This window comes from Mustela erminea, chromosome 12, assembly GCF_009829155.1.
Source record: "Mustela erminea isolate mMusErm1 chromosome 12, mMusErm1.Pri, whole genome shotgun sequence".
Taxonomy (NCBI): domain Eukaryota; kingdom Metazoa; phylum Chordata; class Mammalia; order Carnivora; family Mustelidae; genus Mustela; species Mustela erminea.
Genome location: NC_045625.1, coordinates 2377187 through 2399921, shown reverse-complemented (window position 1 = coordinate 2399921; position 22735 = coordinate 2377187). Strand labels below are relative to the sequence as shown.

At 65.0% G+C, this 22735-nt stretch overlaps 2 protein-coding genes across 2 annotated transcripts; both read right to left on the bottom strand.

Moving 5' to 3' along the window:
- Positions 1 to 277: 277 nt before the first annotated feature.
- Positions 278 to 22667, bottom strand: LOC116570391. Its single transcript, XM_032307434.1, has 3 exons — positions 22657 to 22667; positions 13641 to 13644; positions 278 to 6165 (listed from the first exon to the last, which is right to left on the bottom strand). The coding sequence occupies exon 3, from the start codon at positions 3452 to 3454 to the stop codon at positions 2468 to 2470; it is 987 nt and encodes a 328-aa protein (XP_032163325.1). The 5' UTR covers positions 3455 to 6165; positions 13641 to 13644; positions 22657 to 22667; the 3' UTR covers positions 278 to 2467.
- LOC116570390 (synaptojanin-1-like) lies at positions 6156 to 10725 on the bottom strand. Its single transcript, XM_032307433.1, has 3 exons — positions 10203 to 10725; positions 9347 to 9623; positions 6156 to 9225 (listed from the first exon to the last, which is right to left on the bottom strand). The coding sequence occupies exons 1-3, from the start codon at positions 10465 to 10467 to the stop codon at positions 8586 to 8588; spliced, it is 1182 nt and encodes a 393-aa protein (XP_032163324.1). The 5' UTR covers positions 10468 to 10725; the 3' UTR covers positions 6156 to 8585.
- Positions 22668 to 22735: the final 68 nt, after the last annotated feature.

The window sequence follows — 22735 nt, the reverse complement described above, 5'->3', positions numbered from 1 at the left end:
CCACCCCTACCTGCCGCGTGCCCATCCGCATTTACTTAACGTTTGATATTTTGCCCTGTGTGATCCTTTCGCATCAACTTAGATTTAAAAATTACATTAAATATATTTACAAAATTCCCCTTCATGAGATTTTTGGTGTTTTCAGTTATCCTGTGCTCAAGGCAGGTGCCTCGCTGGCCTTCCCTTCCCAGAGGCTCCTTTTGTTTTTTTAAACAAGATTAGAGCTGTAATTGGCATATGATATGTTGTTAATGTCAGGTGTCCGTGGTGTCCGCGGTTCCTTACAGCAGCGTGACTGCGGCGCTGTCCGGTGACCGTCTGTCACTTTGCATCATTACAGGACCCTAGTGGCTTTCAAACATGCGGTGTGGCCCGATGACCAGTGACACCCCTGGACCTGCTTGTTGCAGGGCCACACCTCTGACCCCTGCCCCCACCCCCCAGCCACGGGGTCTGAAGGCACCTGTCAGAGCCCCAGGAGCGGCCTTGGGCGGAAATGCCGGCTCTACCCGCTGGGGCCCAGGATGTCTGGCGGAAGAGGCCCAGGTGCGGGAGGCGCAGGGCTGTTGGCTCCCGAGCCTGAGCCATCCAGCTCCGGGACCCGGAGCAAGTCCTTCCTGCGTTTCCTGGCATCGACCAGGCGCTTCTCTTTTCAAAAAGGGCCTCTGTGGCTTTTCTGGTTCGCGTCCTCGCCCCTGGCAGGTGCGGGAGGAGGGATCTTTGGTCCGTGCTGCCCCCTCCATGGGACGACGGAGCGGGGACCGTGGGTGTGAGCGACCCGCACACCTCGGCCTTTCCACTTAGGGAAAATGCAAAGTCGCTCACAGTGTGTTCACATAGGTGGGGTCGCGCTGGCGAGAACGGGGTGTCCTGGCTGAAGGGAATCTGTTCCTGCAACTCCTCTCCCTTGTTCTCGCCTTTTTAAATGCGGCACAGCACTGCCCCGGGAGCCGGGGGCCGGGAAGACTGTTCTGTCGGCCTGCGGAGGCGGTGCTGCTGCCATCACCCCAGGAGGACTGCACCCCGAGGCCCCATGGGAGCAGCCCGCTCCTTGGGCAGGGCTCCTCTCCCAACGCAGGAGGGCGTGGGGGCAGGACGCCTTGACGTGTCCCCTGCAGTGGAGGCAGCTCCCAGAACCCGCTCCCTGACCCCTGCTCCCTGAGGCAGCCCCCCTCCACATCTGACGGCACTGGCAGCCGGGTGCTCTGAGGACAGCCAGATTGAGCTGCTGACTCTGCAGGCCCGTGCCGGGCTCTGGGTGAGTTCCCAGTCCCGCAGAGCACCCGGTGAGCGGCAGGACCATGTGGCAACCGTGACCGCCTATCACCAGGGGGCATCATGTGGGGACAGAACAGGGGGCACCTGACAGCCTGGAGGCCGGTGAGAGGTCCAGTGCGGGACTCACAGAGGAGGTGATGCCCGAAGGGAGCTTTTAGGTGGGCAGAAAGGGCAGGAGGCGGGGCTTCCAGGTAGAAGGAGCCCCAGGGTGTCAGGTGTGCAGGGGGCATGGGGGGCCCACCACCTCAGCGGGCCTGGGCTGGGCAGGTCGGGGCAGAGGCCCATGAGGACTGCTCCCTCAGCTAACACTTGCTGCACACGCCTGCCATGCGGACCCGTGTGGCCTCCCCCGCTAGCACCTCCATCAGGCCTTAGCTTGGTGGCAGACGGCAGCTGGACATCGGGGGACTTGGGGGGCATGCGGAGGGGGCCGGTAGGAGCCGTGGAGGGAGGTCCCATGGGCAGCAGATGCCCACGCAGTCCCTTTCAGCCGCGGGGACATGGCGCAGCGAACAGAAGGAGACCGGATCTCAGACCCGGTGCGGACCCAGATTCTGCCCCGGGAACCCCCAGAGCTCCCACGGCACCTGTGGCCGAGCTGACAGATAAAGCTCACTCCCTCCCAGCTCTGCTGACTCTGCAGAAGCCCACGTGGGCAGGTTTGGGTGAAGGAAATCCTGGGGAGGAGGAGAGACAGGGGCTGGAGACAGGGTGACCTGCAACGCTGTCTTCGTGGCTTTCCAGGGGCTTGGGACAAGCTGGGCCCACTCGGCCGTGGGGGAAGGCAGCACGGAGTCCTTGGAGTCCTCGTCAGGAGGGCGCGGTCAGAGGCCGCAAAGGCTTCCATCCGTACCCGGGAGGGAGCACCCAGTCCCCAGGGATCTGCCTTGTCTGACCTCAGGCCCATTTCTAGAACTTTCTCAGCAACGGGAAGAAACGCCTGGGGCTTTGCGGAGACCTCTCAGGGCGCCGGCGTCCCTAGAAAGCAGCAGGAGATGAGGCCGATCGGGTGGTCGTTTGTCTGCTGGGGCAGTGGTTACGTTGTCCCACAGAGGGCGGCGCAGACAGCACGCGGCTGGCCTCACCTCCCGGAGGCTGGAGTTCTAGGAGGTGCGGGCAGGGCTGGCTCCTCCCGAGGCCTCCGTCCTGGGCTTGCAGATGGCCGTGTCCTCCCTGTGCCCGCACACGGTCATCCCCCTGCGCGTCTCTGTCCTAGTCTCTGTCCTAGCAGGCCCCCAGTCAGGCTGAATGTCACCCTCATGACCTCATTTCTCCTTGACCACCTCTGTGAAGACCGTGTCTCCACACACAGTTGCGTCCTAACGTGCTGGGAGTCAGGACTCCCACAGAAATACGGGGCTGCCCAGATGGGCCCACAACAGGAGGTGTGGTTCCAGGCCAGCAAGCGTGGAGCCAAAGGACGGGGACGCAGGGCACGTGGGGTGCAGGTGGTCCGGGAGCGGCCACGCGAGGTGTGGGGAGGGAAGCCCCGCTTCGGAGCTGTCCATCGGGGGTGGAAGGTACGGATGCTGTCCCCTGGCTGGCTCCTGTGTCCTGTGTCTTGTTGGTCAAAGCCTGTCCCTCTCCCTGCTTGGCCTGGGTTGGCCCCGAGCCCCTGGAAGCCGATTCCGTGCCCTGCACTGTGGCTCTTTGCCAGTCTGGGCAAAGCAGGAGGCTTGTGAGCGCGGCCGGGGAGAGCTAGGCTGCTGCGGCCCTGGGTGCGGGTGTGATGGCATCCTCGAGCCGCCTCCCCTCCGCGGCTGAGCTTGTTGCCGGGATTGGCGCAGGCCCGGGGGTGTGGGAGGGCCTGCGGCTCCCAGCTGTGAGCCTGGGGACACCAGCTCTGCCCTGGTCCCCGCTGTGTGTGGGGCGTGCACTCCGCCTCCCGGAGGTGGTTCCTTCCTGCCGTAGAGGGGGCAGCAGGCCCCGAGGGAAGGTGTCCCATGCGAGGCGTCCCAGCACGCCTGGCCTCTGACACCCGACAGGGACTCCTGGTGTGCCCCCAGGAAGCCCCTCCCTCTGCGGCAGCATCAACAGTGGTGACCACAGTGGGGAGGACCGCGTGTCCTTCCAGGTGCCACAGCCCGAAGCTGGAGCAGGGGCGCGCGTCAGCAGGGAGGCGGCGAACCTCTTCCCCTGTGAGCAGCCTGGGCTCCGAGGGTCCCACCCCGCGCATGGTGCATGGTGACCGCGTCCCTTTTAGGGCTTCTCCCGGCCCTTGTCAGGAGCCATCGATGCCTTCCACGTCACCCTTGTGCTTCTCCTGGGGCTCACAGGTTCTGGGGGCCCGGTGGCACCCGGGTCTTGGTAGTGGGTGAGGTCAGTCCTCAGCTGTCCCGCCGGCCCTCTGCCAGGGCGCAGCCCATCCGCTGTCCCCTCTGGCTCCGGGCACCTGTCAAGTGCTCCGTGGAGAGTATGTTCCTCGCGTCCGAGTGTGAGTCCGGACGGCACACGGACGTGCGTACCATCCGCCCGGAACCTGATGCCTGCTTGGGGTTAAGACGTGGAACCGACCTAACACGGGCTGCCCCATTGGGCATCCACGCGTTCTGTGTGTCTTCTCCAGGTTTTCCCAGAGTCTAGCTCGGTGTCCGCGGGTGAGAACCAGGCACGGTGGGGAGGCTGGCCCGAGGCCACAGGGTGACCCTGTAGCTGGTCCCTTCAGACATCTGTTTACACGCAGACACGCCTTCACAGGAGGGAAAGTCAGGGGCTCGGGGGCCTCCTGTCTGTCTGTCAGTTGTGCTCTGTGTCCCCCTCCCGGCTTGTGGGAAGGCGGCCTGCCGGTCTCTGTTTCTGGAAAGTCCATTTGGTGGCGCATCTGGTTCTGACCCACATGGACACGGGTGTGAGCAGCTCCACTGGGCTGAAGGTTCCCTGTCCCCGTGTGGGCTGCCCAGAATGGAGGTCCCGCGGACGGACATGGCCCCACTCATCTCTTTCTTGTGCTGAGCGTGGGCCGGCGGGGGCCCCAGTGGGGACACCAGGACGGCAGACGATAGCTCAGGGTGCAGACTAGCTCTAAGACCCCATCTGGCAGACCCTTCCGAGTGCCCTGCTCAGAGTGCCTGTTCTGGGATGTGCGTAGGCAAGCCAGGGAGGAAAGGGTTTAAGTCGGATCTGGGGATTGGTGTCCCCCTGCTTCCCAGCCACTTCGGGACTTGCTGTGGGGGCCCAGCATGGACTTTCAGGTGTTTCTACCCCAAGGGAGGTTTCCTGGGAAGACGCCAGAAGGATCCCACTCTGGACATGCTGTCCCTGGTGGAGCTTGCCCACCCTCCGTCTCTAGATGGGACCTCGCCCCCCAGATGAAGGGGAGGGGCTTGGCCTAGGGGAGTGGGGTGGGTTACCCTAGGTCATGGCCAGTGTTCTCAGAGAGTCCTGGCTCTCTTCCACGGGCACCCCTGCCCTGGGCTGTCCCCTCGGTCACCTCTTGGTTAGGGTTTGAGCACACACTGGGAATGTGGGGGACCTCACTGCCTTGGTCTCCGGAGGGGGCACGCAGGCCCCGGCTGGGGCAGGCCTGGGCCAACGGAGTCTGTCCCAGTCACACAGGCAGTGGCCTAGGAAGGGGGTCGGTTCTATCCGCCTCCAAACAGCACACTTTTCCCTTCGGTCCAGGGTAGCTTGACATGACACAAGTCCGACCCCCAGAGTGGAGCCTGTTTGGGTCACGAGCGTCCCAATGTGGAGGGACCTGGCTGTGGGCGTGGGGAGCCATAGGGCCGAAGGCTGGGGACGAGGCTGCAGTGTGCAGGGTTCGGGGGTCTGGGCCCTAGGGCCTGTGGAGAGCCATGCCCGGCCCTCGGCCAAGCCGGGAACAGGACCCACCGCTTCCCGTTACTAGTCAGCAAGCTTGTGTGTCCGGTGCTGTGCTGTGTGGAGCGCCAGTGGCTGGATCCGGCTCCTCGGGGGATAGGGAGCAGGAGCCTGGGCAGTGACCTGTCTTGGGCTCAGGCAGGGCTGGCTGTCACCTGCATAAGTCCTAGCAAAGGTGGCTTTGGAGGGCCCTGGAGTGTTGCTGGGGTCACTCCTCCTGGACAGGATCAGGGTGGGCCGTGAGTTTGGAGACCGGCTTGTGTCTTGCCAAGGGGTTGGGTGAGGGGCCCTGCACCCTGGTTGTCCTGTGGGAGGCTCTCTGCCCAGGTGCCTGCTATGGACCCCCGGCCCCCCGGCTTGTGGTGAGGCTGCCTCCCTTCCAGCCTCTGCGCCCGTGTCCAGCCCAGAGCAGCCTGGCCTGCTTGCCCGCAGCTGGCCTCCGGAGAATGACTGATAGGCTGGGGCAGTCCCAGCATCGGGACGAAGTCCTCCGGGCCTGAGCTGGGCAGGCCTGATGGCAGTGTCCCATCTAATGCCTGAGGGGGCGAGGCGGGCACAGGAGGCCAGAGCACCTAGGACTGCCCTGGAGAAGAGCCAGGACAGACCCCGGAGGAGGTGCTGGTGATAAAAGCAGGGATGTGCCCGGTCCTCGGTCCTGGGCCCTCTGGGTGCGGCTCTGGTGGAGGCTGAGGACGGGGCCCTCAGTGCAGGCGGGGAGGCTTGGCCTGATTCCCAGCCGCCCCCTGCCCTGTGGCTGCTCCCTTCCCCAGTCTTTTCCCTTCCCTGTGACTGCCCCTTGCCAGTGGTGTCCCCTTCCCCATGGCTGCCCAGGCGCACAGGCTTTCCTTGCTCATGGTCCCGGCTTCCCCCACAGCTTCCCAGAGGGACTCCTGCTCCTGCTCAGGGACTGAGGAAGGTCCCTTCTGTCCGTCCTCCTGGGTGAGGGAGCCCGGCCGCTGCTGTCCCTGTGGACACACGGAGATTGGGCAACAGAGTTTAGGGGAGCCACACCTCCGGGGGGCCCTCTCCTGCCACAGCGGCTGGAGGTCCACAGGAACAGATCCCTCCCTGACGGTGTCCCGGCAGAACCCCGCCCCCACATTCCACCGGACGCGCTCCCGGGGGCGGGCTCACACCAACCTCAGCTGCTCTCATGCTTTCGGTACACGACGCCTCCTCTGCTTTCCTGCCGGGGTGCGGAGGCAGGTGCTGGGGCCGCAGCGTGTGGACTGCAGAGCTGAGCCCGTGCCCTCGGGGTCTCTGCTTCGAGTCAGAGAGAGTGACGGCAGCAGGAGGTGGGGCTGTGAGGCCCCACTGGGCCCAAGCCGGGGCCCTAGGGTCCTGGGCCTCTCCCCCAGGCCACCCGAATGACCCCAACTCTTCCTCCCTGAGAGCTCGCCTGCGGCTCCTGCCCTGGCCCGGGGTCCCCACTGCTGTCCCCACCCCCCGCCCCTGCCCGTCACAGCATGCTATGCCCACCCTATTGCCCCGGGTTGTGCCCCACCAGCCCTGGGCGCCATGACTGTCCCCTCCCCCGCGGTGAGCCTCCCCAGGCCACCAGAGTCCTCTCCTGAACTCAGTCTGGCCTCGTCAGTCTCTGCTCAGAACCCTGCAGCTCCCCACCCCCAAGCCTCCCAGAGTGAGTGTCCCTCCCTGCTCACTCCCATGATGCTGACCACTGGTCCTGCCCCCGATCCCTGCAGCCCCCCTAGCCTGGTGTGTCCCCCCCTCCCAATGACCTGGTTTGGACGGGATGGACTCCCCCCATGGGGGCTCCCGTGGGGCCCCGTGAGCCTCTCGACCAGGGCGACCACACAGCTCAGCTCACACCTCTGTCTCCCTCATACTGGTGTTCCATGAGCAAGGCCACTGAGCCTGGTCCCCGATGGAGGTCTTGGCACCATGGGTTCTCCGTAAAATGCGGCTTAAATGAACATGTGAACAATGACCCTGGGGCCCCCGGGGCCCTAAAATGCCAGAATCACGGCTGCCGTGGGTGGGAGCCTCGGGGGTCACCCCCCACTCAGGACTCCCAACCTCCACCCGCTGTGAGCTCCATCCCACCCCTGCCGAGACCGTCCCCACCTTCCCTCAGTCTTCTGGGGCCCCTCCCTGTGTGGGGCAGCCGGGGGGGTGGGGGGGTGCGGGGCGGGCACAGCCGGCCTCGGCCCAGGATTTCTGGCAACCGGTCAGCCTGTGTTTGCCCACGAGGGGGCGCTGAGAGCCCACCCACGGAGGCCGCGTGGCCTGGGGATGGGGCGGGGAGGAGGGTGCGGGCGTGCAGGAGGCCCCAGTGGGAGTGTGCGGGTGCATGCTTGTCCACACGGAAATGGGGGCCCGGGGGCAGTGGGCCAGGGCGGCCGAAGCAGCCCCTGATGGCGCAGGTCAGGAGTGGGGCGGGCCCAGGGCAGGTGGCCAGCTCTGCCCTGCCCTCCCCGTGCCTTTTAGTCTGGGACCCCAACGGCCTGCATGCGCCCGGGTCTCCCGGGTCTGCCCTCGGCCCTGTGTCCCTCAGCCCCAGCTCTCATGGGCGTGACCCAGGCGCCCGGTGAAAACCCCGGTTCCTGCGCCCTCGGGAGCCTGCGTCTGTGTTTGTGGTTCACCCGGGAAGCCTTGGGGCCACTCCCCGGCCGAGGGGCCGTCTGTTTTCTTTGCAGGGGTCAGGCAGGGGAGACGGGTGGGAACAGGGCCGAGGTTCACGGGGTGGGGGGCGGTGGCTGAGATGGGGCGTGAGGTGGGGCGCAGACAGCAGGGCCTGGAGGTGGTCCCGGCCAGGAAGCTGCGGCTGGGATTGGGGGGGGGATGGGAGGGAGGAGGCGAGGTGCCCCCAGCGCGGTCCTAAGTCCTCCGTGAGAAAAAGAAGCCCCAGAGGTCAGAGGAGGCCGCTCCTCCCACCTGAGAGGGGGCCCAAGACGTGAGTCGGAGCGGGTCCGTGGGTGGGGCGGACAGGGGGTCCTCCTGGAAGCAGGCGGGGGGCACGCCGGGAGACGGCCTGGGGTCACAGAGCCTGGGGCAGCCCCGGGCCGTCCTGTGCAGAAGGCCGATGGAGGACGGTGCGGGGAGCACTCGGTGCATGTGAGCCTGAGCAGCTCGGGGCCCCTCTTCTCCGGGGGCGATGGTGGTGCAGGGGTGGGTCCGCATTCCCCTCCCCCAACCCATCCCCAGGGGGCACCCAGCACATCTGCCCCTTGTCTCTAGCCGCCTGCCACTCCAGCCCAGGTCCAGGGTGTCCCCGTCCCGCACTCCTGGTCCCTTCCTGGTGCAGCAGCCGCCGGGACTTCCTTCCTGGCTGTGGAGCTCTGAGGTCCATCCTGGCTGTCACCGCCTGGCGTCCCCCTGCCCCATCTCACGTCCCTCTGCCCTCCCCTTAGCTGCTGGCCTCTCTGGCCTTCAGGGCTCCTGCGATCTCTCCATCGCTTCCCTAGGGCAGTTTCTCGGCCCCAGGATGGGCTTAGATCCAGGCCCATCTGCTTTGCCCGCACCCGACCTTACTCCCTGTGGCCTCGAGGTAATAACAGAGCTGTGTGTGTACGTCCCATGCTGCCTGCCCCGATGCAGCCCACGGGGGTGGGGGCCGTCTGCTCTACCCAGGCCCCGGGCCCCGGCCCGGACACGGCTTCCAGGCACACAAAAATGTCTGATGAATGAATGAACAGAGAACCTCCCGGAGTGGCCGGGCCTCTGAGCCTCAGTGTCCCACCTGCGAAGCTGGCAGGAGCAGTGTTTGTTGTGAGGGTCAAATGTGCCCTCTGCGTGGCCTCTGCCAAGGTCAGCTCATCCACCACAGGCACAAGCTCAGACCACGGCCAGAACTCGTCGTGCTGGCCCTGTGCCTGCAACTCACTGGGCTGTCCCCCGGTCGGCAGCAGGCACCTCGAGGAAGCGGGTAGTGCCATCCCCAAGCTTGGGTCACCATGGCCGCGGGCAGAGCGTGGACAAGGCTTCCGAGAGGCACAGTGGCCAGGGCTTGGTCCGGCCTGCGGGCTCCCGCCTGGGATCGGCCACAGCCCCGCCCTGAGCGTCCGCGGCTCTGTCCTCCAGCCAGAAGTGTGTCGCTCCCTGTAAATTGACTTGGCACCGGGCATACTGGAATAAGACAGCGCCTCGCTTCCCCGCTGGGCTGGATTCCTTCCGAATGGAAGACAAATGCGTTTTAATTTGTTCTAACTTGACACAACTCCCATCCCCACCCCCCACCTTGAGAAATTGGGTCACCAAGCAAAGAAGTCCTTAGCTGGCTCAAACTCACAATTTTTTCCCATGAAGTGGCTCTTGTGCCTTTGATCGCACTGGAGGCTCCCGCGGAGCTGACCCTCTGCACGCCTGGTCCTGCACTCCGAGAGTTCCAGAAACGGGCGGGCTCTGGGGAAGCTGCACGGCAGCTCCAGGACGGAGCTCTCCACCCCCAGAGCTGGAAGAGGCCTCGGACAGGGTTTGGCCTCCAGCCTCTCCCTTCAAGGGAGCTGAGGTCGGGGTGCAGAGCTCAGGCTTGGCCCCGGGTCCCGGGGCGTGGTGTGGCCCCAGGGCTGTGGGGGAGACGGTGCGTCAGGCCACGGTGCCAGGGCCCGGAGCGGCTCACACCTCGCTCCCTGTTCTCAGGAGATCTTCCTCATCACACGTTAATGAAGGCAGGGCTGCTGGGGCTTCGGGGCTGAGCACACAGGCTTAATTACTCCTGGCTCCCCGCCCTGCCTCCCTGGGCCTGCTGTCCTCCAGCCTCCGGCCTTGGCTCCAGGTCTGGGCCCTGCCCCCGACTACCTCCCCCTTTGCGGCATCAGCCCTCCGCCGTGGGCCCAGCTGGCGGGCTCATGCATCCGTCTGTCCACGCGCCGGTCTGCCGTTTAGCTCTCCACCCAGTTCCCCGCCCAACCATCTATCCTCCTGTCCATGGTTCCGTCTGTCGGTCCGCCCGCCCACGGCCCGTCCAGCCACGTGCTGGTGCAGCCGCGCGCCCGCCCACTCCCCCGCCGGCCTCCGTCGGCCGCTCCTCCGCGCAGCTGTCCCTCCGGCCCCTCGTGCTATAAATGCTCTCCTCGGGCGAGTCACGATGCCACTCCCGGGCCGCGAGTGGGGAGGGACAGACCCGGAGGGAGACAACTGGGTACCTGTGCTCACAGAGCCAGAGGCTGGTGGTCGAGCCAGAGGGCTGTCCCCGTGGCAGGGGTCCCGGCGAGGGGGAGGGCAGTGCAGGGGCTGATGCAGCCTGATGGCGGAGGGCTTCCTGGAGGACGATGGCTTCGCTGAGATCCTGGAGGCCCCTCTCCCGGGCCGGTTCTTCCCGTGGCGTCTCCCGATACGTGCGGAGGAGGCTGCACGAAGTCTGCGTCGCCCGCCCGCACGGGTGGCGCGACCAGCCTGCCCACGAGCCATCTGCCTCTTTTCGTTCCCTGAGCGAGTGCGCCCGAGCCCGTGGGCTGCCCGGCTCCCAGCACAGTTGTCAGCGGCACACGTGGGCCCCGGACTCCTGCCCCGCGGGGTCTGGGATTTGGGGGCGGGGGAGGGTCTCTCGTCCTGATGGAGACGGGGCTGGGCCTGGAGAGCCCAAAGGCCCCGCAGGGAGGCTCCCCCTGGGGACACCGCACTTGACAGTTTAGGAGGTTTGTTTCTGTGGCCGTCCTGGGAGGCCACAAGGAGGCGACCAAGGCTGCCTCACAGAAGTGGAAACCAGATCTAGGGAGCGGGCGGCTTGTCCCTGGCACAGAGGGCCCAGGGATAGGCCTCAGGCTTCTGCCCTGCGGCACCTGTGATCTGTGCAGCCGGGGTTGCGGGGGTGGGGGGGGCCCAAGGCCTGGCCGTGGGTGGGGCTTGGGGAGGGCGAGGGGTGCAGGGACACAGGTGGGAGAGGGCCCCGGCGTAGGAGCAGTGAGCCCTGCACCCTGGTGAGCTTTTTACACGCGCGCCTGTGTGTGCATGTGCACGCGCGCGTGAGACGCACAGAGGCCCTGCCTGTGGCTGGGACGGGCTCACTCGCGCTCGCTCGCCATCTGCGGGACCGTTCAGCCGTTCAGGGGTTGAGCTCCTGCTCGGGGCTTGACCTGTCCCAGTGGCCCATCTCCGGCGGATTTCTCCCCCTGTGGGGCTGCGTTCTTGGTCGTGGGTCCTGTGTGTTGTAGGGTGCGTGGCAGCAGCCCTAGATGGCAGGGACGCGTCCCCCCCCACAACATTAAGCTGTCTGCAGACGTTGCTGAGTGTCCCCCAGAGGGGCACAGAGCCCACTGAGGACGGCTGGTTTATGGCCGTGGACTAGCCCCGCCTGCCTTCCTGGAGCTCACAGTCCACGAAGGGGACAGTCTGCTTGAGTCACAGAGAGGCGGCAGGAAGGGCAAGAGGAGGCCCCTTGGTGATCGGGCCCACGGGCTAGCGGTGGGGGAAGGGAGATCTGGAGACGGGGTCCGGGGCATCTGGGGGAGGATGGAGCCCTTGCTGAGCCGGGGAGGCTGGGAGAAGGGCCCAGGGAGTCAGGCACAGTGTCCTGCCCATGGAAGCACCCTCGGTCTGGAGGGCGGCGGCTTGCCTTTCCATCTCTTGCCGGCTTTGCCTCTGCACTCAGATGCACCTGCCCCATCTGCCGCAGGCAGGGGCCATGGAGGAGGCAGACGCCTGGCCCCTGATCACTGAAGGTGGCGATAAAGGCTCAGACCCAGAGCGTCATTAGAAAGGACACAGAGCAGAAAGGCCTTGGAATTAGCAGCTGCTTCCCTGCCCGGCCCTGGGGGAGGGGAACTGCCACGGCGGGAGGCAGTGGGCAGGCTAGTGTGCTGGGCTGGGGCCCGTCAGGCCTCAGTGGTACCTTGGCACCTCGGGTGTCTCTGCTGGGGAGCATGGAGGGCTGCAGGGAGGCGGCGCCCCACCTCCCAGTGCAGAGAAGTGCAGGGCACGCCCCAGCTGAGGTTGGGGGCTGGGCCACAGGTCCTGGAGACATTGCAGGCCCCTGGGCTCTTCTGGTCCCTGGTGGAGCTGACATCCCCTTCTGAGCCGTCCCATCCTTCAGGGCTGCCCAGGGGAGCTGGGATTCTGGGGGACCACCAAGAATCCGTGTTGTCCACCGCAGTGGGGAGCAATCTCCTCATCTGGCCTCCTGTCTTCCCTGCCAGGAGTGCAGGACAGGGGTTTGCCCGGGAGGGCTGCTCCGGGCGTGACGGCCTGGGCCCTCGTGTGGGGAGGCGAGGGGCACTGGGTCGGGTGCCTGAAGGACAAGGACAGGCGGGCAGGTGGCAGAGGAACAAGACAGCGAGGTGATGTGGTCCAGGCGCCAGGAGGGCGAGGGGCCCGCAGACTCTGGGAGGGGACTTGTTGGGGCACCTCTCTCTGGAGCCCGAGCTGGGGGGGGGGTTGTGGGAGGAAACTGATTCGGGTCAGTTCAGTCTTTTATACAACGCATAAAGGCCCGAATTTCTTTTATTAATTTTGGCTTTTGTACTGTGAGTCTTTGAACCTGCCGCCTGGGTCTCGCAAGGAGTGCCAAGTGGAGAGAAAGCCCCGGAGGGAGAGGCCAGCCGGTCTCGCATCTCTGGGGCCCTCTGCCAGGCGAGGGCCGGCTTCATTTGGTGGGAGTGTGTGTCTCCTGGCTGGGGGCCGGCGTCTGCGGTCTCTGGGAGGCCCCTACATGTAGAAGGAGCTCAGAATCGGGGTCTATCGAGCTGGGCCCAGCACTGTACGGACTTCACCCCTAAGGGGGGCACTGTGCCCCCTGAGCCCCAGGCCAGAGGGGAGGTCTCCTGCTAAGACCGCCCTCTGCACTCAGATGCACCTGCCCCGTCTGCCCAGGCGAGTCTGATTGGAACCCCGTGCTGCCACGTGTCCCTTGACCTCCACCCGCGGCCCTGACAGAGCTGTGGGCCGCCCCCATTCCCACCCTGACAGCCGCTGGGAGCCCCGCTGTCTGCCTCTGCTAGAGCTCAGACTCCTCTGTAGCAGCCACTGCTCCCGGTGCCCCCTGAACCCTCTGTGTCCCCCATGGGTCACCCCTAGCCCCCCACCTACCCTTGCAGCCGGGGAGGGGCTGGAACCCTTCTAGAGACCCTTCCTTGCCGCGTGTCGGGACGGGGCTCCGGTGCAGGAGGAAACAAGGTCTTTTGTCCGACGTTGTTACGGAGTCTGGCGCACAAGAGCGGAACGTGGACACGAGTGCGGGGACACGAGGCCGCCAGCCCCCAGAGGCCGCCCTGTCCTGGGCCCACGTCCTTAACTCACCTCCAGGGCCTCTTCCGGGGCGGGAGGGCAGCAGCAGACCTGTCCGCGGTCAGCGAGGGCCCCGCTGCTCTTGAAACCAAGCACAAAGGATTCGGACCAACGGCCACGAGGGTGATGCTCGGTGGACACACAGACGGGAAGAAGTGTGGGGCCGGCGTTTCCTCAGCCTCCCTCACAACGTCGGGGGTCTCTGCGGTGTCGACCCGGGGGCTGAGGCATGGGAGGCAGGAGCGGGGTTTGGGTTCACACGGGCTCAAGACCGTCTCGGCCACAGAGAGCCGTGGGGCCGTGAGCAGGGCGTGGGAGCCCTTCGGAACTCAGGCTCCTCATCAGGGAATCGGAGGCTTGACGGTCCTTGTGTCGGGAGGGCTGAGGACAACACTCGGAGCCCGGGCAGGGTTCCGGCTGCCTGTCCCTGGAGCCAAGTCTGCACTGGGAGGGGCCGAGGTCTAGGCTGCTTCTCCCTCAGGCCTGTGTGTGCTCCCCTCATGGCCCCAGACCCACAGGAGCTCTAGCCTGGACAGGACCTCCCGCTCCTTACAGCTCGACGGTCGTATTTATTTTATTCTATGGCTTTGATCTATAAAATGCCTCTGTGTATCCAGGAAAATCCTCCAGAAGGGGTCGGCTCCTCTCAAGTTTTAGTAGTGAAATACGGCATTCACACCATTCATGGGCCGGCGGTAACATTTTACTAGAGAGACCCATTGGCTAGAGGTCAGTGGCTCGGTGTGTCTCTCCGAGGACATGGGGAGAGGCATGGCCAGGGACACAGGGCCGGGCATGTACCCAGACCTGTGTCCAGAGACGGCCGCCAAAGGCTCCAGCCTGCAGACCTGGCCAGGGCAGGGACCGGTGGGGCAGGGTGGGGAAGGACCAGCCGCGGCAGGGGCCAGGTGGGCAGGGCAGAGAAGGAGCGGCTGGGGTGGTAGGCTGCACACGACGGTGCCCGTGACGGAAACCACAGCACGCAGGCCCGGCTTTCTCAAGCTTCCTTTCCTCTCTGCGCCAGGGCAGACAGCCCCCTCCCTTCTCTTCGGGGCTTCCAGACCCTCTTCCCGGCCCCTGGTCTGGCAGGTGCTGGGCATGGGATGGGTGTCCAGCTCCACCATGGACCTCCGTCTTCGTGACGCGACCACGCACTTCCACGCTCTAAGCCTGCCTGGCTGTCGCTCCTTCCTCCGAGTGGCCTCGGAAACGTGTGCACGGTCCCCTGGTTCACACGCAGGCTCGGCAGACCCTGAGCCATTCACCCTCTCCGGAGCCCCAGGAGGTGAGGATGGGTGAGGACGCGGCCAGTGGCACATCTCTGCCCTGGGGTAGAATGTCGAGGGCAGCTTTGGTGCAGATGCTGGCGGGACCGGCGCCGCGGTCTCCACGGCCCCGTGCGTGGGACTCAGGACCAACCCGTGGTCCCGGGAGGAACCTGCTTCAACAACTTCCCTCCCCCTCCCCAAAGCCAGACGTCATCGGGGAAGGCACAGTTTTTAGGACCTTGGATGCCGGGCAGCAAAGGATGGTGACTTCTGGGGAGCGGAAGCCAATGAGGGAGCGCCTGGCTGTGCTCGGTCGTGTCCTTGATGGGGCTCCCAGGCCGTGGGCCCAGGGAGACCAGGGCACCTGGCGAGGGCGGAGAGAGGAGAGGGCATGGCGCGGAGGAGGACTGTGGGAGAGCCTGGAGCCGTCATCCGAGCGCCGGTCACTGTGCGCGCCTGGAGAGCTTCCAGGGCCCGGGAGGAGACCCCTACCTGGAGGACAAGAGCGAACAGCCCCGGGAGCCGACGCAGAGAGGACGGGGAGACGCACCCGTCCCCACCAGCCGGAGGGGAGGCCTCGTGGGTCGCGGGTCACTGGGCGACCTCAGAAGGGTCTCTCCTCGTCATGGGGAGTGACCGACCTGATTAAGCACTTTCCGGTCGTGTGTACTAAAGCCGAAAAGCAAGAGCGAAGCGTTCCAAGTGTTTCAAAGTAAATGCGTCCCGGAACAAAGCTCAGGTCGATTGATATGAATAAAAAAGCTTCAGCACCCAAAAAGGGGAACTTCACGACGCTGGGCATTCAACAAGAAACGAGCAGGCACCCCAGAGGCAGGGAAGTACGAGCCCCGAGGAGGAGAAACCCAGTCTGCGATACCAACCCAGGACCGCCCAAGGTGTTAGAGTTGGCAGGGTGTGTGTGTGTGTGTGTGAAATCCGCTGCCAGGACGGTGTTCCAGGCGTCCCCAGAGCCAGGGGCGGGGGAAGCAGCTAAAGGCCGGGTCGGACTCCGAGCACAGGGCCGTGTCTGGGATGAGGACGCCGATGGGACTCCATCTCGCAGGGCAAGGATGAGTGAACTCGAAGACCCAGTGGCAGCATGGAGACGGGACAGCGGAAGAGCCGTCGGAAATAGCAGCGGCCCATCGGGCAGCTGGGGATCCACGTCGGGTACCCAGGTACATGCCACGGGGTCCCCGAGGGAGAGGGAGGGGCGGGAGCAGGAGACGTCGGGAGAAATCATGGCCCATGAGGGTCCAAGTCTGACGCAGCCGTGACCCCACGGATTCGGGACGCCCGGAGAGCCCCAGGCACTGGAGCTTGACGAAACCCCAGCTGGACACATCACAAGCCTGTCACTCAAGCCTGTGACACCAGGGCAAGTCGGACTGGCGGACTGGCGGACTGGCAGACTGACGGACTGACGGACTGGCGGACTGGCGGACTGACGGACTGGCGGACTGGCGGACTGGCGGACTGACGGACTGGCGGACTGGCGGACTGACGGACTGGCGGACTGACGGACTGACGGACTGGCGGACTGGCGGACTGGCGGACTGGCGGACTGGCGGACTGACGGACTGGCGGCTGACGGACTGACGGACTGGCGGACTGACGGACTGGCGGACTGGCGGACTGGCGGACTGACGGACTGGCGGCTGACGGACTGACGGACTGGCGGACTGACGGACTGGCGGACTGGCGGACTGGCGGACTGACGGACTGACGGACTGACGGACTGGCGGCGGCCGATGTGGAGAAGGGATTTGTCATGGACACCAGGAGGGAGGACAGAGGTCACGACCTGGGGTCTACACTCGGGGAGGCTCCGTCAGAGACGAAGGTGACAGGGGCACAGAGCAGAGGGGGCCGGTCCCCAAGAGGCTGACCGCAAGGAGCCCTGAGGCGTCATCCAGGAAGAGGACTGGTGTCCGGGAGGAGCGCGGGCCGCAGACCGTGGGGGCGCAGCGCGGCTCCTCTCCCCGTGCTCAGATCACCACTAGGTGCTGCCAGGGGCCCGGCCCTCCCGTTCCATTTCCGCAGAAACCCGACGGGGCAGGCGCCGTTCCCATCTCCGTTCTACCGATAAGGGAACTGCGGCTGGAGGGCCAGAGTGGGCGCCGGCCCAGGGCTGAATCCAGCCCCTTCCACTCCTGAGTGGCGCTGCTCCCCGCTCCTCCGGCACCAAACCCATCTCTTCTGTCCCCTGGCCCCCCATCTCGGGCAGCGCCCCCCCCCACCCCTGCGCTCACAGCCCCCTGGGTCTGGCTGGTGCAAAGGCGAAAGTCCAGGCCCCTTCCCTCTCCACCCTGCCCTTCGTGGCTCCCCCAGAGCCTCAGCTCTCCGGAACCTCCAGGAGATGAAGGATGGGCCGGGCTGTTGCCGTGGCAACCACTCATCATTTATTGATGGCCCGAGGACACACTTGCTCCAGCTGGTGGAGAGCAATTTGCAGGTGTTGGTTCCTTCTGGGCGGCTCCGCTGAAAGCTGGCTCTGCCCACAGGCCCTTCCGGGCTCCGGGTGGGGACTGGGCAGCTGGACGGCTGGGGAAGGTCGCCGTCCCTGCTCCTTGCTCCAGTGCTTTAGTCACACACCGGGTCCCGGGGGGGCAGGTCAGACCCCTGCCTGCAGGCCTGGGCATGCTGGGCACCCCGGGGTCTGGTCTCCGCGTCCCCCCAACCGTCTGGCCGCCTGTACCCCACCCGTTCCGCAGGGCGGACTGGCCTACGCGCGGGCTTGTTGCCATCCTCGAGCGCGTGTGTTCATGTGGAAAACCGAGGCACAGGCGACTGGGCTGGAGGGGGACCGTGGCCAGCCGTCAGCGCCCGGCCAGAAATAAGCGTGCCCTCATTCGGCACACATGCTTCCAGGGACGTTCTGATAAAAATAAAGACGTGTGGAATGGGTTTACATAACGTTTAAAGTTGTGGTGGGATGAATTACACCAAGTCTACCGTTCTGGCTATTTTTAAATGCGGTTCCATGGCATCGTGCTCATTCGCCTGCTTGTGTGAGCCCCCTGTCGGGCTCCAGGACGCCCCATCTTCCCAGACTGAACCCTGTCCCCGATCCACTCGGCCCTCGCCTCCCCCGGCCCCCAGCTGGCCGCCCCGCCCTCCTGCGTCCGCGGCTCCCACTCCCCCGGCTAACTCCTGTAAACGGGACCTTACAGAGCTGGCGCTCTGGAGACCGGCTACTTCACCGAATACAGTGTCCTCCGGGCTTGTCCATGTTTTATCAGGATTTCCTTCCTTTTAGAGGTGCTGTCATATTCCGTTGTACGGACCTACCAAGTGCATGTATCCATCACCCCTGGGTGAACGTGTGGACTCCTCATGGTCTCACGGAAAGAACCGGGCAGGCGAGGGGGGGACCTTTGGTGCCTTCTCACCCTTGCTGGCCAAGCTCTTCCCCACCTGCCCTGTCCATGCCCTGGACTTCTCTCGTGCCGTCTGGCCCCATAGTCATACACCTCTGGACACTCACCTGATGTCAAGCCCTTGGTTCTGGGCCCCTCTGGATGGGAGGCAGGGGCTTCTGGGGGGCCGTCGTGGAGGCTCTCAGCCCTGCCCGGTCTTCCCAGGACCCGGCTGCGGCAGAGACCAGGAGAAGCAAGGAGCAGAGAGGTACCCTGGATGGGCGCCTTACACGCTGGGGGCCCCCATGTGGGTGTGGGAGATCCCGCCTCCAAGGATCTCTCATGGGTGGGGCATCTCTCCTTGACATGGGGAAGCCTGCCAGCTGGCCACCTAGCATTGTCCCTTCTCCTGAGGTCACCTGGCCACTTCAAGTGGATGAGGATGGGAAGCGCTCTTTCAAGATGACCCAAGCCCGGATCCCCTCCTGGAGAAGCCCACTCGAGTCTTTGCCCCCAAACAGGGCCCTGCAACCCTGCTGCATGCAGTGTGACTCCTTACTCTCTGTCACAGGGTTTCTAGCCACAGCCCCCAGCCTCGGGCAGCTCAGGCATGGGTGTCCAGGCCTGGGGTCCCCTGGCTTGACTCACGGTGACAGGAGGAGTACCCACGTCCTTCCCATTCTGGGGGATCCAGGACACAACACACGGCAACGTTTTCTTCAGGGAAATGCCAGTCCTGCTCTCCCAACCCAGCAGACTCCCAATGTCCTCTTACAGGGTCGGAGGTGCGGGAGGGCAGGTTGGCAGCCGGCCGGAGGGCGTGCGGGCCGCTTGGAGACTGTCATACTGGCTCCCAGATAAACACCCGGCTGACAGTTCTCAGCTCCAGGCGCACATCGGAAGAGGTGACATCCCGCCAGGAAAGGGGTCACTAGCCTGCCTCAGAGAGAGCCTCACCCAAGAGTGGACAGGATGCCCGGGGGCCACAGCAGAGACTGCGTCCGGGCCAGGGCAAGGGCCCGATGGCAGTCACCGTGCAGGGAGCGCAAACGGGGGAGTATGTCGGGAGCAGCCAAGCCCCTGAGAGGCTACACACGGCCCCAGGGCCAACAGATCAAGCGGGGACGCCGGCCACTCGGACATGTGCCTTGGCTCGGCCTTTGGCGCCGTTTACCTGCACGGGACTGGTTGTTGTGGAGTACCGGGTGTTGGGGAGCTGGGAACAGTGGGGGACAGCCTGTGTTCTCGGCCGAGGCGAGGCGGGAGCTGAGCGCGGCAGGCTCCCCGGCCAGCCCCGGGGCGGGGAAGCAGGCGGCCACGCTGTGCTGTGCTCAGGCGCGGGGTGACAAATGGAGCTGCAGGAAGGAAGTTAGGGGTCTTCAGGGAGCCCAGCAGCTTTTTTTGCAGGGAAAGAGCCATAAATCGAGGCTGTATTTAGAGCTATTAGCGCCTCACTCGTGCCCCAGCCGGCATGCGGCATGCGTGTGCGTGCTGGGGCTGCGGGCGGTGGGGGGAGGGAAGGGCTGCTGCTGTGAGCCGTAACGGGGTGGAGATTCTGTGCGGGAGTCCGGCTGTGTGCCCTCCCGCCCTGTGCACAACTGAAGGCGAGCATCAGGGTCGCTGTCCAAGGCTGACGGTGGCCAGGAAAAGGTGGGCAGGGATCCCAGACCCAGATACGTGCACAGAGCCACACAGGGAAGCCCTGGGGAGCCCTGCCCCGCCCTGCGGGGTCCTCTGCAGCCCCACAGAGCCTGCAACAAGGTGCTAACGTCCAGGAAAGCGAGGACAGGGCGCTGGCAGCCTGCAGCCCCAGGGCGGGGGGGGTCCTTCTGGCTCACTGGGGCGTGGCAGGTGGGGGCCCTGGCCTGGCCGAGCTGCTTCAGTCAATTACTTGTGCTGCCACGTCTTCATTCTCTTCCCATTCAGAGGTGGCCTCCGTGTCCGGCTGCCTGGAATCTGGGTTGGTCCCCCCGATGTGCTGGGTCCCCAGAAGGCAGAGGAGGCTAGGTTGTGGGACCTGAGGGATGCGGTCCTCAGAAGCCCTGGGCTCCCCGCTGCTCTCATGGCTGGAGCCCCTGCTCTGCGGCGGAGACCCCACGGCCAGGCCCCGAGTCTCATGGCGAGAGAGGCCCCAGAGGTAAGCCACCCCCTGGCTCATCCAGGGGAGGCCTGGCACGGCAGGAGTGAGGGCTGATGCTCAAGGAGCAGAACCAGGCACCGCATCCGCTCATCCTCCCTGTGGGAAGAGAAGTGGCCCAAGGGTAGAACATCAAAGGACTCTCGGACAGGGGCAATTGGCCTGGCCAGTTGGCCTGTGGCCTGAGGGAAAGACACGGGATTGGTGCGACGTATCAGCCTCGCGGGCCAGGCAGTACCTAGGTACCTGGTTGAACACCACGCTGGGTGTGTCTGTGAGGGTTTCGGGATGGGACGGACGTTTGAATCCACGGACTGAGTGAAGCAGATGACCCTCCCCAGTGCTGGTGGGCCTCGTCCAATCAGTTGAAGGCCTGACTAGAACAACAGTTGGGGTGAGGGAGAACCGGCTTTCTGTCTGTTTGAGCTGGGACATGGGTCCCCTCTGGCGCTCAGACTGGAGCTGACGCCACCGGCTTGTGGGACTTCTCAGCCTCCCGAGCCAGATGGGCCGATCCTTACCTACCAATCTGTCAATCATCTGTCTGTCTGTCTGTCATTGATCTAGCAGCTTGTCTTATGGTTCTGTTTCTCAGGAGAAGCCTGCCCAGTATGGCCCGGAGCAAGGAAGTCTTGGGGACGGGCGTGTGGGGAGAGAGGGCCATGGCTCCAGGTTTCCCAAGTTAAAGCCAACAGAGGGGCCTCAAGATCCGGGAAGACGATGTGACTCAGGAGGGGGATGTCACCCAGCACCAGCAGGGAGACCACAAGGACCAGTGGCCACCGTGGTGGAGAGGGAGCCCCCCACGGGCCCAGGAAAGAGTCAGCTGTGGCTACCACCCAGCGTCCAACCATCAGGCAACCCAGGCCGGGGAGGAGCCCTGGAGAGGCCCCTGCTCACTGGGAGACTGGCCAGCTGGTGGCTTGGGTTGACTGTCAGGAGAGCTGCGGGGTTGCTCCAGGCCCCGGGCTTTGTGCTGAAGCCCTAGGGCCCGGCTCACAGGGGGTGGGACCCGCAGCCAAGGAATCTGCTGGTTCTACCCTGCGGCAAGATGCTTCCCCAGAGGGAACTCCTGACCGAAGGGGACCGTCTTGGGCCTCCCACCGGGACTAAGTGGAATTATCGAAAGTCTAAATCTCACTACCTTGGTGCACCCTCTGTGTGTCCCGCCACGTGAAAGCATTTTCTATTCAGTGTTTTCTCTGTCCCCTACTCTTCCTGCCCAAGATTGAGGCCCTTGGGGCCCCAGAGAGGGGAACACGGTGGGGGGGGGGGGTTGGGGCAGCGAGAGCCCCTTCACCTGGGAAGCCGGAGGCTGCCCCTCCCCCAGGAACAGGGTGAGGGAGAGCCCCGGGGAGCCAGCAGAAGCCCCCACTCCAGGCTCCGGGGAGCCCCTCCCGGCCTGAGTCAGGGGAAGGGGCTCTCAATTAGTGTTGAGACTGGGGGTTTTCCTCAGACAAGACTGAATGTTTTTTTAAAAAGTACTTTGGACGGGGTTTGGATTTATAGAAAAGTTGCAAAGATGGTTCAGAGACTTCCTGCCCTGAGGGTCCCAGCGCGCTGGGTCACAGCCAGGACACGCACCCTGAGTCTTACTGGCGGCCTTTCCTAGGGCGCGGGGCCGCTTAGCAGCTGAGACCGAGGCCCTAGTGACGGGGCGTGGCGCTGCCCAGGAGAGCCCGCCTCCGGGAGAGAAGGCGGGACTCTGACCTCACGGGGGCGGGGCTCCGACCTGGAGGGGCGGGGCTCTCACCTCACGGGGGCGGGGCTCTGCCCTGGGTGGGTGGGGCTCCGCCGAGGTGTCCGGTGCACCGGGCAGTGGGGAGCCGCCGGGACCACAGCAGTCTGGGGATTCACTGGCACAGTCTGCCCTTCCCCGCCGTCCCCAGAATGTGCCTCTTGGTGGCCAGCGCCCGGCACACAGTAGGTGCTCCGTACGTTTTTGTTAAATGATGAATGTACGCAGGGTGGGTGTGGGAGACATTGGGAGGGCTGGCAGCCCTGGGGAGGTGCAGGGGCAGAACACCCCCCCCCCCCAACCACGGGACACCTGAGCCAGCTGCCCAGAGGGTGGCGGAGGGCGGGTCTGGGGAGGTTCATTCTGTTACCGGAACAAACCAAACCTCTTCCCTCCCAGGCCAGCAGCAACTCACCCCCAGCTCTGGTTGCCCCGCCCTTCAGGGTTGACAGGGCCCTCTTCCTGAGAATGGATTTGCACACCCCTATTTTAGGGGCCCTGAGACTCCGCTCCCCTGGGGCACACAGCCCGCAGCACCGAGAGATGCACTTAGTTCCAAGTGTCCTTGACCTTGACCTTCCCCTCCCCCACTGTCTACCTTCCACACCCTAGAAGCTTCTGATCTAGGCGCCTCGCGCATCTTTCCCTGAGCTGGGAAGACCCGGGGCTCAGACTCCACACTGAGCTTCCTGACCCTGCTTTGCACAGTGCCGGCGGCCCAGGAGGGGGACTGACTTGCCGCCAGCCAGGCCTGGCTGCGGGTGGATTTCGCTGACCCACCCAACGCCCACGCCTGCCTGGCCCAGAGCCCCCTCGACCCGCAGCTGTCCTGCTCTGATGGAGGTATGCGCGTCCGTGTGCGGAGAATGGGGGAACCGGGCAGCAGGTGATCTGATGTCCTGGTGCGGGCCACAGAGCAATCACGGCAGTCGCCCACGCGGGCAGGAGGGAGCGT

Bases quoted from the DNA above. Each gene is read 5' to 3' on its own strand.
- LOC116570391 (XM_032307434.1), bottom strand. From the start codon at position 3,454: ATGCGCGGGGTGGGACCCTCGGAGCCCAGGCTGCTCACAGGGGAAGAG.
- LOC116570390 (XM_032307433.1), bottom strand. From the start codon at position 10,467: ATGGCTCGTGGGCAGGCTGGTCGCGCCACCCGTGCGGGCGGGCGACGC. The intron at 9,624-10,202 runs GTACCCAGTTGT...TCTCCCCCACAG, and splicing joins CTCTGGCTCTGTGAGCACAG to CCCTGGGGCCACACCACGCC. The intron at 9,226-9,346 runs GTGAGTTTGAGC...TCCATTCGGAAG, and splicing joins CCACTTCATGGGAAAAAATT to GAATCCAGCCCAGCGGGGAA.